Source organism: Blennius ocellaris (assembly GCF_963422515.1).
Source record: "Blennius ocellaris genome assembly, chromosome: 24".
Classification (NCBI taxonomy): Eukaryota; Metazoa; Chordata; class Actinopteri; order Blenniiformes; family Blenniidae; genus Blennius; species Blennius ocellaris.
The window spans coordinates 5,801,083-5,814,584 of record NC_137673.1 but is presented as its reverse complement, the minus strand read 5'-3'; the positions used below and the strand labels follow the sequence as shown (position 1 = coordinate 5,814,584).

General features: G+C 47.8%; 2 protein-coding genes across 2 annotated transcripts; one reads left to right on the top strand and one right to left on the bottom strand.

Moving 5' to 3' along the window:
• Window positions 1-2,110: 2,110 nt before the first annotated feature.
• On the bottom strand, window positions 2,111-7,869 carry LOC308147828 (SLAIN motif-containing protein 1-like; the record flags this gene model as incomplete). The annotated part of the gene is given in 12 exon segments (XM_080520161.1): window positions 2,111-2,201; window positions 2,311-2,629; window positions 2,999-3,148; window positions 3,540-3,813; window positions 3,815-3,899; window positions 4,019-4,061; window positions 4,256-4,405; window positions 5,054-5,173; window positions 5,270-5,407; window positions 6,409-6,545; window positions 7,448-7,541; window positions 7,572-7,869. Coding segments are annotated over 12 exon segments (1,884 nt in total). The 3' UTR covers window positions 2,111-2,125.
• Window positions 7,870-9,225: 1,356 nt separating this feature from the next.
• Window positions 9,226-12,232, top strand: gpd1c (glycerol-3-phosphate dehydrogenase 1c). Its single transcript, XM_080519599.1, has 8 exons — window positions 9,226-9,335; window positions 9,997-10,174; window positions 10,366-10,506; window positions 10,598-10,736; window positions 10,827-10,939; window positions 11,026-11,259; window positions 11,417-11,523; window positions 11,746-12,232. Exons 1-8 carry the CDS (start codon window positions 9,295-9,297, stop codon window positions 11,840-11,842), a joined length of 1,050 nt encoding a protein of 349 aa, XP_080375725.1. The 5' UTR covers window positions 9,226-9,294; the 3' UTR covers window positions 11,843-12,232.
• Window positions 12,233-13,502: the final 1,270 nt, after the last annotated feature.

The following is a 13,502-nucleotide window of genomic DNA, read 5'->3' as shown; positions in this document are numbered from 1 at the left end:
TGACGGAACCAAAGCGGAACCAAATGATGGAACGAAAGAGCACACACACACACAACGTTTTGACAATGTCAACATAGTGATCAATATTGCTGATATCTGAAAACACATAATGACATTAATCATGCAACAGTACTTTACTTACCTCTCATTAAACTCTCCTTAATGTCAGAAACTGTTGTCCCCTCCGGTCCCGAGTCCGTTTGAAAGTATGGTCCCCCGGAAACAAAGCCTGTTCTTCAGAACGGAGTATTTAATTAAGCGCAAGTAAATTGAGTTGAATTGAAATATTTTATTTGTCACTGTTAGAAAAACAATCCATATTAAAAGTCTTTGACTCCAACATAATGATTTAAATAATTATTCAGGAGCAATGCTCTCTCACTTTACGTTTTAACCAAATCATTCAACTACATTACTTTCATTGCCCATAAAGTACTAGTACTAGTAATATTGCATGATTAATGTCGTTATGTGTTTTCAGATATCAGCAATGTTGATCACTGTGTTGATATTGTTATATATCTGTTCTGCCATCCATACTTTATGGTCAGTGAAAGTAATGTAGTTGAATTATTTGGTTATAATGTAAAATGAGAGGGGACCATATTTTCTGACGGACTTGGGACCGGAGGGGACAACAGTTTCTGACATTAAGGAGAGTTTAATGAGACGTAAATAAAGTACTGTTGCATGATTAATGTCATTGTGTTTTCAGATATCAGCAATGTTGATCACTGTGTTGAAATTGTCATAACGTTGTGTGCGCTCTCTTTTGTTCCATCATTTGGTTTCCGCTTTGTTCCCGTCAAAAAATATTGTCCCCCAGAAACAAGGCCTGTTCTTCCTGGAGGAAGTATAATGTAAAGTGAGAGAGCGTTGCTGCTGAATAATTATTTATTTTTGATGTTGGAATCAAAGACTTTAAATATGGATTGTTTTTCTAACAGTGACAAATACAATATTTCAATTCAAATCAATTTACTTACACTTCATTAAATTCTCCCAATACTCCATCAGGAAGAACAGGCTTTGTTTCTTGGGGACAATATTTTCTGACGGAAACAAAGCAGCACAAACAACAAAAGAGCACACACACAACGTTATGACAATTTCAACACAGTGATCAACATTGCTGATATCTGAAAACACATAATGACATTAATCATGCAACAGCACTTTACTTACGTCTCATTAAACTCTCCTTAATGTCAGAAATGGTTGTCCACTCCGGTCCCAAGTCCGTCAGAAAATATGGTCCCCTGGAAACAGCGACTGCTCTCCGACTGCTGCGCCTTTACATTGTGGCTTTTGTTGTGTTATTGGGCCTTCTGGCATCTGCATCTAGGCTAATGATAATTTTTATGCCTTTTACCTTTATTCCCTCCATTTCTGGGTGAGCAGCCCTGTTGCAGGGAATGAGATTGTGTGAAAGCGGTTGATCTATAACCATTGGCTTCGGCCATATATTAACTTATCTCAGGCTATAAATGTTTCACCAAATCCCAAACTGATTTACAGGCTCAGTATTTTAGCCTATAGGGCGACCTCATGCACGGAAAAATTAAAGGAAACCTCATATTTAATCAGCTTTTATTAAAATGATTGATCCAAAGTGTAGACAGAGTGACAAACACAAACAGAAGTGTGTGTGTGTATGCATGTGTGCTACATTTTGCTGTGAAACATCACCAAAACGTTACCTTTATTAATCACAGGAGTGCAAACTTTAGAAAACAAACAGATCCGATACAAAGTGCAACATGAAGAGTTTTAAAGTGTGAGTGAGACACATTCAGAGAACATTAAAAACTAATAAATATTGCATCAATTAGATTTAATATTGGTCAAAATAACAGTTACCTTCGTTCGCAGACCAAATGAGCCCAAACTGACAGGGTGGGATTGACTTTTAGCAGCATGTTGGCAGCAGGAGGAATCCCTGATTAGTCGGAGTCCTTAGTTTAAAATCAGTAAAAAGAGTCAGTTTATTGCACAGAGCAGCTTCCTATTGGCACGGTCACAGTCTCTTTATATTTGGTCTCATCCTCCCAGCGAGTGAAGCTCCGGGTCAGAGTGCAGCGGGGGAGCCCCAGCCAGCAGGGCGCGCCACTGCACCACTGCTCCATCAGTAGCAGCCGTCCCTCCAGGCGCTGTCTCGCAGGGCACTGAGGGTGGACAGGCTCTTTGGAGGCGTCAGTAAACTGAGAGCAGAGAAGCTGGTTAACTCCAGAGTATTTATCTGCAATGTCTAGATTGTTTTGGGTCGAAAAACAAAGATCAGTACCGACAGATTCTTGATATTGCGTTTACCTTCGTGTTGATTGGACCACCTTGCTGCGGGGGGTGGAGCTTGTGGTGGCCACAAAGGAGGCGGGTCGCGGGAGGCCGCTGCGAGGCGCGGTGGCGGATGCCAGTGTCCCCGCTGCCCCGGCAGGTTTGCTGAGGAGGGGGATCCCACTGTTGGCCCCCCCAGCAGCGCTCAGCGCCTGCAGACTGGTGGAGGAGGACAGGCAAGACGAGCCCTTGATGGTCGGGCTGACGTACGCCGTGGCTTTCAGCGGCTGCCGTGACAACGAGGAGAAGTTCCCCACGCTCTGGACCCGGTGCTGGAGCTGGCCTGGGGAGGGAACTGCAGGGGAGGCAGAGGAACACACACCATTGGACACAAATCACATTATAGACTCTACTTTAGAAAATACAAAAGAAAATTTGGTGGCGGGAATTTGGACAGAAACTCGACAATAAACCGCCTCACTTGTGTTCGAATAAACCCGTTTAGTAAATGAGGAAAAAAAAAATATTCAACAGAAATGAGATAAAATGTGTATTTTGGATAGAAAGTCTTCATGCTGTTGCAGCATTTCCAGTTTTTCCTCACAGACTTTACACAGGTAATCTATTATTTAGGCTTCATTTGCTTAATTTCCACCTTTCTTCAACCTGAACTGGTTGACCGACGTCTTTTTTTTCCCACCAACAAAGAAAAGAGGCGTCTTACTGGAGGACTGCAGTCGAGCCAGCCCGCTGCACGAGTCGAAGCTCTGGCTGTTACGAAGCAGTGAAGGGGAAGCGCTCGGATTGGTGGGGACGGGCACACTCGGCATGCTGGGAGCTCGCACAAGGTTAGGCATGCTCCTCCGCAGCTTATCTAACAGGAGAGACACAGGAAGGGTGAAGATAAGGAGATTAAAGCAGGTCAGATTTTACTGCGCCGGCCCGCCGCCGAGTCCTGAACAATAAAGTTGATAGAGGAAGAAGTTAATCGGCTCCTTTGTCGCAGGTCGCACAAGGCCGCCAGTCAGATATAAACTGCTCGCTGTGATCTCATCAAACTCTCTCCACTTGCCGCCTCGGCGTTCAAGAGGCTTACGCAGTTATTCTTACATGGGCAGATGGGAAATGATCCGTGTGCAGACTTACTGTCACAACCGGCTGGGCGCCATCGTGAAATATAGAGAGGAACACGGAGAGGGAGCACATCAGTGACAAACTCCTACTGCCGGCTCGACCGGCTGCTCGGTAGCTTCACCACTCCTCACCTGATCCTGGTCTGAAGGCCGGCTGCTGCTCGGACAGACACGGGCTGCCCGCCGCCGCGACCACCGCCTGAAAGCCGAACCCAGCGGAAGGGCAGGGCGGAGTTGAGGGGGTGGAAGGAGGGGTGTACAGGGAGCTGCTGCTTCTTCGCCAGTCTCGCATGCTGGAGAAGGTGTGGGAGTGCGGCAGGCGGGTGAGGCGTGGCTGCGGCGGAGGCAGGAGGCCGTAGTCTTCGTCGTCCTCCTCCTCGTCTTCCTCCTCCAGGCCGGGGCCGGCGCTGAGCTGGCTGAGCTGGAAGGTGAAGCTCTGACTGCGGCGGCCGGCCAGGACGGACGACACGCTGGCCAAGTCCTGCCTGAGACCTGCAGGAGCGAGACATGAGGACCAGGAGGCAAAACACACACACACACACACACACACACACACACACACACACACACACACACACACACACACACACACACACACACACACACGTCACCTCCTGGGGTTAATGAAGCTGAAGTAGCGGTGAGCTCTGAGGTCTGGGTTACGTTATTAGAGAGGAGGAAACCAAAGAGACACACAGATGTGAATCAGTGACTGAGAAAAACCAAAGAACGGCTTCAGCTAACGGTAACAGTTCGCTCAGTGAGGAGACGGCGCCACACTCCCGAGCTCCCTGGAAACAAGTGGGAATTCCCAGTTGCCGGTTTTTGCGCCTGCTGACGGGACTTACTCTCCTCCTGCAGCCGGGCCATCACCTGGACGTCCGTCAGGTCCTGCAGTTTGTATCCCAGACAGATGGAGTCGTCCTCCACCTCCGACGCTCCCAGGTCGCTGTCCACGGACGACTGCGGGCTGAAGGCAGTTCCACGCAGGCTGCGGCCTACACACACACACACACACACAGACAGTCAGTCTCTGCTGGCAGTGACGATGGAGAAGTGAAGAGTGCCGAGGCCACAGTGTAACACAGTCTCTTGAATCCACCACAAAGACCAACTCTCCTCACAGGAAGTCTTCCTGAAGTCCTTCCTCTAATTTGCAGCTCAAAAGTGTACGATTCTATGAAGTACAATAAGTCCAAAAGAGCCATTAGTGGTGATTGCATGAATCATTCCATACAGATGAGATGTCAAAGGTTAGAAAAACCTTTACAAGGCCAACAATAACGCCTCGCTATTATTTTAATCACTCTGCTCACTCGGGCTAAAAGATCGGCACATTTCAGAGCTTTTTAGCCTCAAGCACACGCGAGGACCTATTTTGCACTGCTTGTGGTAAAAGGCCTCTACAAGTGTGGCCCCTGGGGCAGTTTGATGCCAACAACGGCTTTTTTCCCCTCAGTAATAATGCACTGCAATCTGCCGCCCACTCAGCCTCCAACATGTTTCATCCTCGAGCTAATGAGCAACAAGCTGCAGTGAATCCATCCTCACTCCCACGCCTCACATGAAAGACGGCCCAATAATCTGGAGAGAGGAGCCCCGGCGTGACCCACTTCTCTCCCAGGGTCCAGAGAAAGGATTCTTACTGCGAGCCAGCGGGTGGGGGAAGAAGGTGGGAGTCCTCTCAGCGACAGGGGAGAGCTCCTTCCCGATGGGGCTCAGGGTCTGGTGGAGGGACGGGTGGAGCGGGGAGGAGAAGGATGGAGCTGGGGACCACAAACACACAGACGGATGGACATAGTAGGTCAGGGAGGATGGCGGTAGTGTGGGACGGACGGAGGACTGGCGTGACGCTGATGTACCATGTCTCTCGGACTGAGGGGTGGAGCAGGGTTTGGTGGACGGAGACGCCGGGATGGGAGACACTCGGCTCAGAGGAGGTCCGGGGGAGGAGCAGGAGGAGGGAGAGGGGCTGGACAGGGAGCTGCGCCACCTAGAGACTGGGGAGGGAGGAGCACAAGGTGAAGAGCACGCCCACTCAAATCTTTTTTAATTCTTCCAAGTGTAAAAAAGTGCTAAAGCTGATGCTGGCGACGAAGCAGCCCCAGTAACTGTTAGACGTGGACATGTCCCTCTCTCGCAGCGCTCTGCAGCCGGCACTGATCCCTGGACGCTCGCCACACGATTACCCAGTAAACAGGTTAAGTAACAGTCTTTTCCTGTGGATCACCTCGGAGGTGCGTGGGAGCCGTCAGACTGTAATCCTTCCACAGCTCGTTATCTAACAGCTCCATGACTTAAAGGAAGCTGAGGACGTCTGAACATGGACGGAGACGTTTCTGCTCCCACCTCGCAGACGCTGGCGAGCGGCGGCCAGAGGAAGTTTCCCCAGCTGTGCGCCGTGTTGCATCAGTATCAGACGCCCGGCCTGCAGTCTCTTTCTCTTTCTGTCTGCGGCTGGTTACAGCAAGATGGAGAGCCGTTTCCATAGTAACCACTTACATGAAAGACAACCCCCCCCCCCCCCCCCACACACACACACACACACCTCTTGTTTCATCGACTGACAATGTAACAGAGTAAATCCTTTTCAAAACAAATTTCCTCTAATAAACCTGAATACTGACAGAGGTGTGTGTGTATGTGTGTGTGTGTGTGTAGCTTGGAGGCTTTGAATGGGGCATTGTGTTCGTCTGGGTGAGCTGTTAGTGACAGACACTGCTGGTGAGGTAACCTCTGCAACAGTGTGTGTGTGTGTTTTACTGGTTCTGTTCGGTTGACATCTTTCCTTTATTTTTTCATCTGCTTATTGAACCTCCACTTCATTGGTAAGTCCCATTGAGACAATGGTTGGACCTCAGACACACACACACACACACACACACACACACACACACACACACACACACACACACACACACACACACACACACACACACACACAGACACAGACACAGACACAGACACAGACACAGACACAGACACAGACACAGACACACACCTTGTTCCAGTCGTAGAGACAGTGAGCGTCTGGCTGCCTCCACCTCAGATTTGGGGCTGTCCAGGACCTGCCGGCACCACTGTAGAGGAGACAGACAGTCCCGGTGGGGCTCTCGGCCCCGGGGGGCCACATATAACCTGGAAGGTCAGGAGGGAGACGTCTGAGTGGAAACAATCAAACCTTCTGCTGAAAGAGTCAGAATTGATCCTGAAAACCTCTGCTGACGGATCACTTCAGTTTATAACCAGAGTGAGACGTTAATTAATTCTCCTGCTGTCAAACTAAAAGAAACAACAAGTAAACATGAGTTTCAAATATATCAGCTAGTTACTAGTGCACATCTTGTGTTACATTGAAGTAACACAACAAGTCACTTTTCCTTCTGAGAAGTAACTAACCAAGTACTCATTTTCAGTTCAGTAACTACTCCAAGTAACTGCATATTCTATGCAACTAGTTACTTATTTACAGTAATTAGTAAGTAATTTCCAGTAACTGATGTCATTAAGATTAAAATTAAGTGACGAGTTACTTTTCTATTCAAGTTAAAAGTGAACCTTTATATTCAGTAATCAGGTGATGATTAATTCAATCAAGTCCTGATTTTTAGAGCCCAGAGGTGAACCTGAAATCAGAGGCTTCACCTCCTCCTCATCCTCCTCCTCTCCTACTCCACCTCTTCCTCATCTTCAAATCCTCCTAACATCTTCACCTTCTCCTCTCCATCCTCATCATCATCATCACCTTCTCCTCCCAATCATCATCTTCACATCCTCCTCCTCCTCCTCTTCACATCATCCTCCTCCTCCACATCTTCACAACCTCCTCCTCCTCCTCATCATCTTCACATCCTCCTCCTCCTCATCATCATCTTCACATCCTCCTCCTCCTCCTCCTCATCATCTTCACATCCTCCTCCTCTTCACATCCTCCTCCTCCTCCTCCCGGGGCCCTGCAGGATTGTGGAACCCCAGAAACAAAGCCCCCTCCGATAACAAGCAGCATCCAGGCTTCAGCAGCAACAAATGGTTGAACTCACCAGGTCTCATCCGAGGATGCCGCTCCGTCCACACAGTCCAGGTCCAGGAGCTCCAGCTCGTCCAGAACCGACGGCCCGGGTCCGTCCTCTTCCTCCTCCTCCTCCTCCTCCTCCCCCTCCTCCTCCTCCTCCTCCTCCTGGTTCCCAGTCATTCCGTGCGGCTGGAAGTAGTCGAAGGGCTCCTCCGGAGGAGCAAATGACCCCCGGGACGCCTGGCACAGCAGCGCGGGCAGCGAGCCGGGCAGAGGACCGGGCAGGCAGAGGCCGGCGGCGGAGCCCAGCACCGGTCCGGAGCTCCGGTTCCGCAGCTGCTCGTTCTGCCGCTCCAGCCTCCGGACCAGTTCCTGCAGCTTCTTCACCTCCAGCTCCGCGCTCAGGCTCTTACAGTCCACCTCCGGCATGAGCAGCACGGCCGCCTCCATCACACCGCCACCCCCGAGCAGATCCAGGCGGTACGACGAGCTGTGCACGGCCGACCGCTGTGCCCTCAGTCCGGGTTCTGCTGCTACTCCTCCTCCGCCTGGTACCGTGTGGATGCTCACCCACCCCACCGGAGAACACGTGACTCCACCCCGACACACGTGGTTTCTTAAAGATGCCACACTGTCACTTTGAAACGCTCAAAACTTCACACACCGTTTATATCCCCGTGGAAATACTCTTTTCTTTTCTATATATCCAGGTGCTTTTTCAACCTTTTCACAATGATAATTAGCGTATTTAGTGATTGTGAATAGATCAAGGTGCGTTAATTAAATAACGGCGACGCGCACCTGTTCGTTATGGACGCACATCTGGTGACACCTGGTGGTCAAATGTGGTCACAGCAAGCAGCAGGTGAAACAACCATAAACATGTAAAAATTTAAAAATCAACAAAAACACACCAAAACAAAATTTTAAAAATGTAATTGGAAAAACAAAATTCGTTATTTAATAACATTCCAAATGTATATGAAAAATAATATTATTTTAACAGGTAAATAGAAGGCAGAATGAATAAAACATTAAAAACCAGAAATAAACGTTATAATAATAATAATAATAATTATTGTTATTATATGAAAACTCTTGGATGAGCAGACGTGAACTTTTTTCAGTTATTCTGATATGTATTTTTTAAACAAGATCAACAACAAAAAATATATTTTTTTAAAAACCCCAAAAGTAATACAACAAAAAGTTACATATTTGGCTGTAAACAATTCAAACATCACAGCAACTCACGCTCATCTTTCTGTTAATCCCTCTTCACAGTGTCATCAGTATTTTAAATTAAGAGTTTAATTAAAATATGTACTCGGATTGATGGACGCATTCTATTCTATTCTATTCTATTCTATTCTATTCTATTCTATTCTATTCTATTCTATTCTATTCTATTCTATTCTCGTCAAGTTGCGGATTTACCATGGCGACGGAAAATCCCGCTTTTCGCAACATCTGATTGGCTCAGCTCAACGCTCTTCTGACGTTAACCAATCATTACGTCCCGCGAGGAACGGAAGTCATGAAGCTGGTGTGTGGTAGCCAATCAGAGGCGAGAAGGGGCGGGTCAAAACGCTTCCAACGCAACAAACGCCAACGGGGCAGTTTAACTATCATTACAATTTTATTTTATTTTATTTAATTTAAAAGCTAATAGTTTGGATATATTTCGTTGATGTATAAACGAGCTCTGAATTCTTAAAATATTTTGTTGCACGTTTATAGTGTCAGGAGCGGGAGGAGCAAGAGGCGGAGGAAGAGGAGGAGGAGGAAGAGGGTGCGGAGGAGATGTACAGGGCGTGTAAGGAAGTGGTCCTGAGAACAACAGGAGCAGTTTCAGCAGCCTTTTCCACTGTCAACATGCCTGCCAAGAAGGTCTGCATCGTGGGGTCTGGAAACTGGTAACTGTGACTTTCTTCCGCGATGTGAACCTGAAGCTGACCCTCCAGCCTTTCAGCCTGTGGGTTTTCCTGCATGTTTGCTGCTGCTGCTGCTGCTGCAGGACTTTTCCTCGTCTTCTCACAGGATTGAAGCTGCATGCAGCAACTTGCACACAGATTTCTCTCCTCCCTCTTTCTTTTCTCGGTCTGCGTCTGAATCAGACTCGCTGTGTCTCTCGTGGATTCTCTGATTCTCACATTTTCAACCTTACATCTTTAATAAGAATTGTCCTGAAATAGACTCCAGATGTTGTTTTCGTTGTGGAAAGAAATGTCAGTGACGCCCTCTGTTTGGATACGGATCAGTGCGAAAGCTGAAAGAAAAAAACTTATAGGCCAATCTGAAACCAGTCCAACTGCATTTTAAAGGATCCTCAATAGATGGAAATGATCTTGTTAAACCAATGGACAATGAGGCATAGAAGCAGTCAAGCCACGTCTTGACTCTTGGTTAAGAGCAGTTGGAAATCAGTGAAACCTGCTGACGAAGAGATGTTCAGTTTATTTTCACATGCCCTGCAGTCAGACTTTTTACATTTGTTTTGGACCTCAGACAGCCTCTTAAATCCTCAAACCTGCAGTTTCTCTGATCCGGACCACGATGGCTGGTTTCTCTCTGCAGGGGGTCGTCCATTGCCAAGATCATCGGGCACAATGTGAAGGGCTCGAACCGCTTCAACCCCATGGTCAACATGTGGGTGTACGAGGAGATGATCGAGGGCAGGAAGCTGACAGAGATCATCAACACGGAGCACGAAAACGTCAAATATCTGCCCGGACACAAGCTGCCCAAGAATGTGGTGAGAGACTGATCCAGAAATGCCAGTTTTAGTCGGCTAATTTGAATTGTAAAGTTTAGCTTGAGGTCGGAAGCCAAAACATGTTGCAGTGAAGGTGCATCTCAATAACGGAGCTAAAAGACACGGAAACAAAAAAAAAACAAACAGTGAATTTAAACTGTAAAGGACTCAGAGTCGATTTAAAACCACAGGTTGCTGTTCCTGACATCACGGAAGCTGTGAAGGGATCAACCATCCTCATCTTCGTCGTGCCGCACCAGTTCATCGGCAAGCTGTGCGACCAGATGAAACCTCACATCACGGAGGGAACCATCGGCATCTCGCTCATCAAAGTACGAGCCCGCCACGCTCCTTCAGACATCACGAGGAGTCCCGTGACCCGGAGGGGAAGTCTAACGGGGGAACTTCCTGTTTGTGGCTCAGGGCGTGGACGAGGGGCCGGACGGACTGAAGCTCATCTCCGACATCATCAGGGAGAAACTGGAGGTGGAGGTCAGCGTCCTGATGGGCGCCAACATCGCCAACGAGGTGGCCGACGAGAAGTTCTGCGAGACCACCATCGGTCAGACCCCCGATTCCCCGACCGTCATAAAATATGTGTGTGCGTGAGCCAGTTCAATACCTGTGTGTGTGTTTGTGTGTGTAAGAGCAGGCGCTAAAAACGAAGCAAACGGGCAGATCTTCAAAGAGCTTCTTCAGACGCCAAACTTCCGGATCACGGTGGTCCCAGAGAGCGACACGGTGGAGCTGTGCGGCGCCCTGAAGGTAAAACATTCCACCGAGGCTTCATCTTTCAACAATGGTTTGTGAGCGTGACCTCCTGACGGAGGAGAGGCGCTGTCCGTTTCCAGAACATCGTGGCGGTGGGCGCCGGCTTCTGTGACGGGCTGGGCTTCGGCGATAACACCAAGGCGGCGGTGATCCGTCTGGGTCTGATGGAGATGGTGGCCTTCGCCCGGCTCTTCTGCAGCGGCGTCGTCAGCTCGGGAACCTTTCTGGAGAGCTGCGGCGTGGCTGACCTCATCACCACCTGCTACGGGGGGAGGAACCGCCGCGTGGCCGAGGCCTTCGTCAAGACCGCCAAGGTCCAGATAAATATACATTATGTATATACACTAGGAGAGGCATCTACGTCTCTCTTCCATTTATGTAGTCCGGGACACCGTTTCCATCTTATTTCTCATTTATTTCTATAAAAATACAGATCTGTTGGTTGTTTTTGTTATCTGTGTGTGTGTTTAGTCGATCTCGGAGTTAGAGGCTGAGATGTTGAACGGTCAGAAACTGCAGGGTCCACAAACATCAGCTGAAGTCTTCAAGATCTTGAAGAAGAAGAACATGATTGACAAGTGAGTCTTCAACATCACACACACACATTCTGTGTGACACACTGTTTGCAATATCTGTGTGTGTGTGTGTGTGTGTGTGTGTGTGTGTGTGTGTGTGTGTGTGTGTGTGTGTGTGTGTGTGTGTGTGTGTGTGTGTGTGTGTGTGTGTGTGTGTGTGTGTGTGTGTGTGTGTGTGTGTGTGTGTGTGTGTGTGTGTGTGTGTGTGTGTGTGTGTGTGTGCAGGTTTCCTCTGTTTGTAGCCGTGTATCAGATCTGTTTTGAGGGCAGAGCGGTGGAGGAGTTCATCACCTGTCTGCAGAACCATCCGGAGCACATTTGAAAGCACGTGAACGCAACACGGCCGCACCTGAACGCACCAGGGCTGCACCCGCAGTCCACCACCAGCAGGGGGAGAGAGAGCCCCTCGTCCTGGGAGACGGAGAAACCGTCAGGAGCAGTTCTGACTCCTCAGTTTTTAATTCGTGACATTTCAAACCCAAAGCTGCACAATTTTTCAGTATTTTACTACGTTTTGTCTGTTGTTTAAAAACGGTTTAAAAACACTTCTTACCTAAAGTGTCCTTGTATGCTGTTGATCTTCAAACCAAGAATCCTCTTTTTGTTTTGTGAGTTTTGATTTATAATTAAAGTGGCTTCATTGAGGTGCAAATGATGTGTGCGTGTTTGTATATATGTTTAAGTGTGGTGAAAAATAAAAAGTTTAAACATTGTTTACTTCACATCGCTTCTCCCCCTGCGGACCCCTGGACACAAAGGCCCCGGTGTCATCGGGTAGGGGGGGGTGGTCCGGAGAGACCGCCACAGGTTCCCATGAGAATGCAGCGTCCCTCAGGTCTCTTCTCCAAGCTCACACTGTCATCGGGGCCTTTTAGCAGTCCGGCCCCAGAGATTGCCTGATTCAAAGAGAGGACCCACCTTCATATGAAAGGGGAGCTTAATCACCAGGGTAACACACACACACACTGAGGGGCCCTTGAAACAGCACAGGATGGATTGTTTGTGAACTTTTTGAGCTGTGAACCATAAAATGTAAAATGAGCCTCGGTACAAAGAAACATCTCATCAAATGAACTACGGTCCACCATGAACGAGTACTCCAAACAAACACACCTCTCCTCACTTCAAAAACACTGTGGTTAACACGATTAACGAGAAAACAATAACAGCCAGGTTCTTGGGTGAGAAGTGGTTGAGGCTGGAGCCAAATTACAAGTGGTTCCATCAGGGATCCACATGGAAAACAGGTAAGAATGAAGACCCGCCCCTGATGTCAGCCTGGATTTAGCTTGGAATAAGTTCATTCAAATGGGCGTGTAGTGGTCCAGTGGCATGCCTTGTGGTTTAAATACTGGCTGGGGCATTTCTGTGTCGGAGCGAGACACTCGGCCCCCACCAGCTTCCCCGAGCACCATACTGTGGCTGTACACCGATGGGTCAGTTCCATAAAAAAAAGTTTCTCCAAGGGAATTTAATAAAGTATGTTATAATTAAATCAATTAAAAAAAATTAACTAACTCAATTTCTCGAGGAAAAAATTAATTACTAATCAGAAACCTCTATTTCTCTATTATACCGTTCATCACCGCCTCTTTACCAAGTTATCCAATCAAAATGCAAATTGATATTGACCCTTTAATCTGATTGGTTGAGCTCCAGAAACACGGAAATGACTGCGGACGCAAACGATAGCGTTTTTTCAGTTGCACGTTTCGTATCCCAAATAAAGACTAAAATGACGAGAGCAGCACTCTTTGGTAAGCTTTCTTCACATTTTTAATGAACTTGTATTATTTTCATGGCTATTTCCCTTCAATTATCAAAGTTATGCTGTACAGTTTTAGTAGAAGGTGGCTTGAGGATACGTACGACGATAACATACATTCCCCTCCTGGACTAATAGCTAACATGTAATTAAAAATTCAGTTTATGTGTTTCAGACCTGAAAAAAAGTTGTTCTGTTGAGGCCTTGGTGCTCCAGA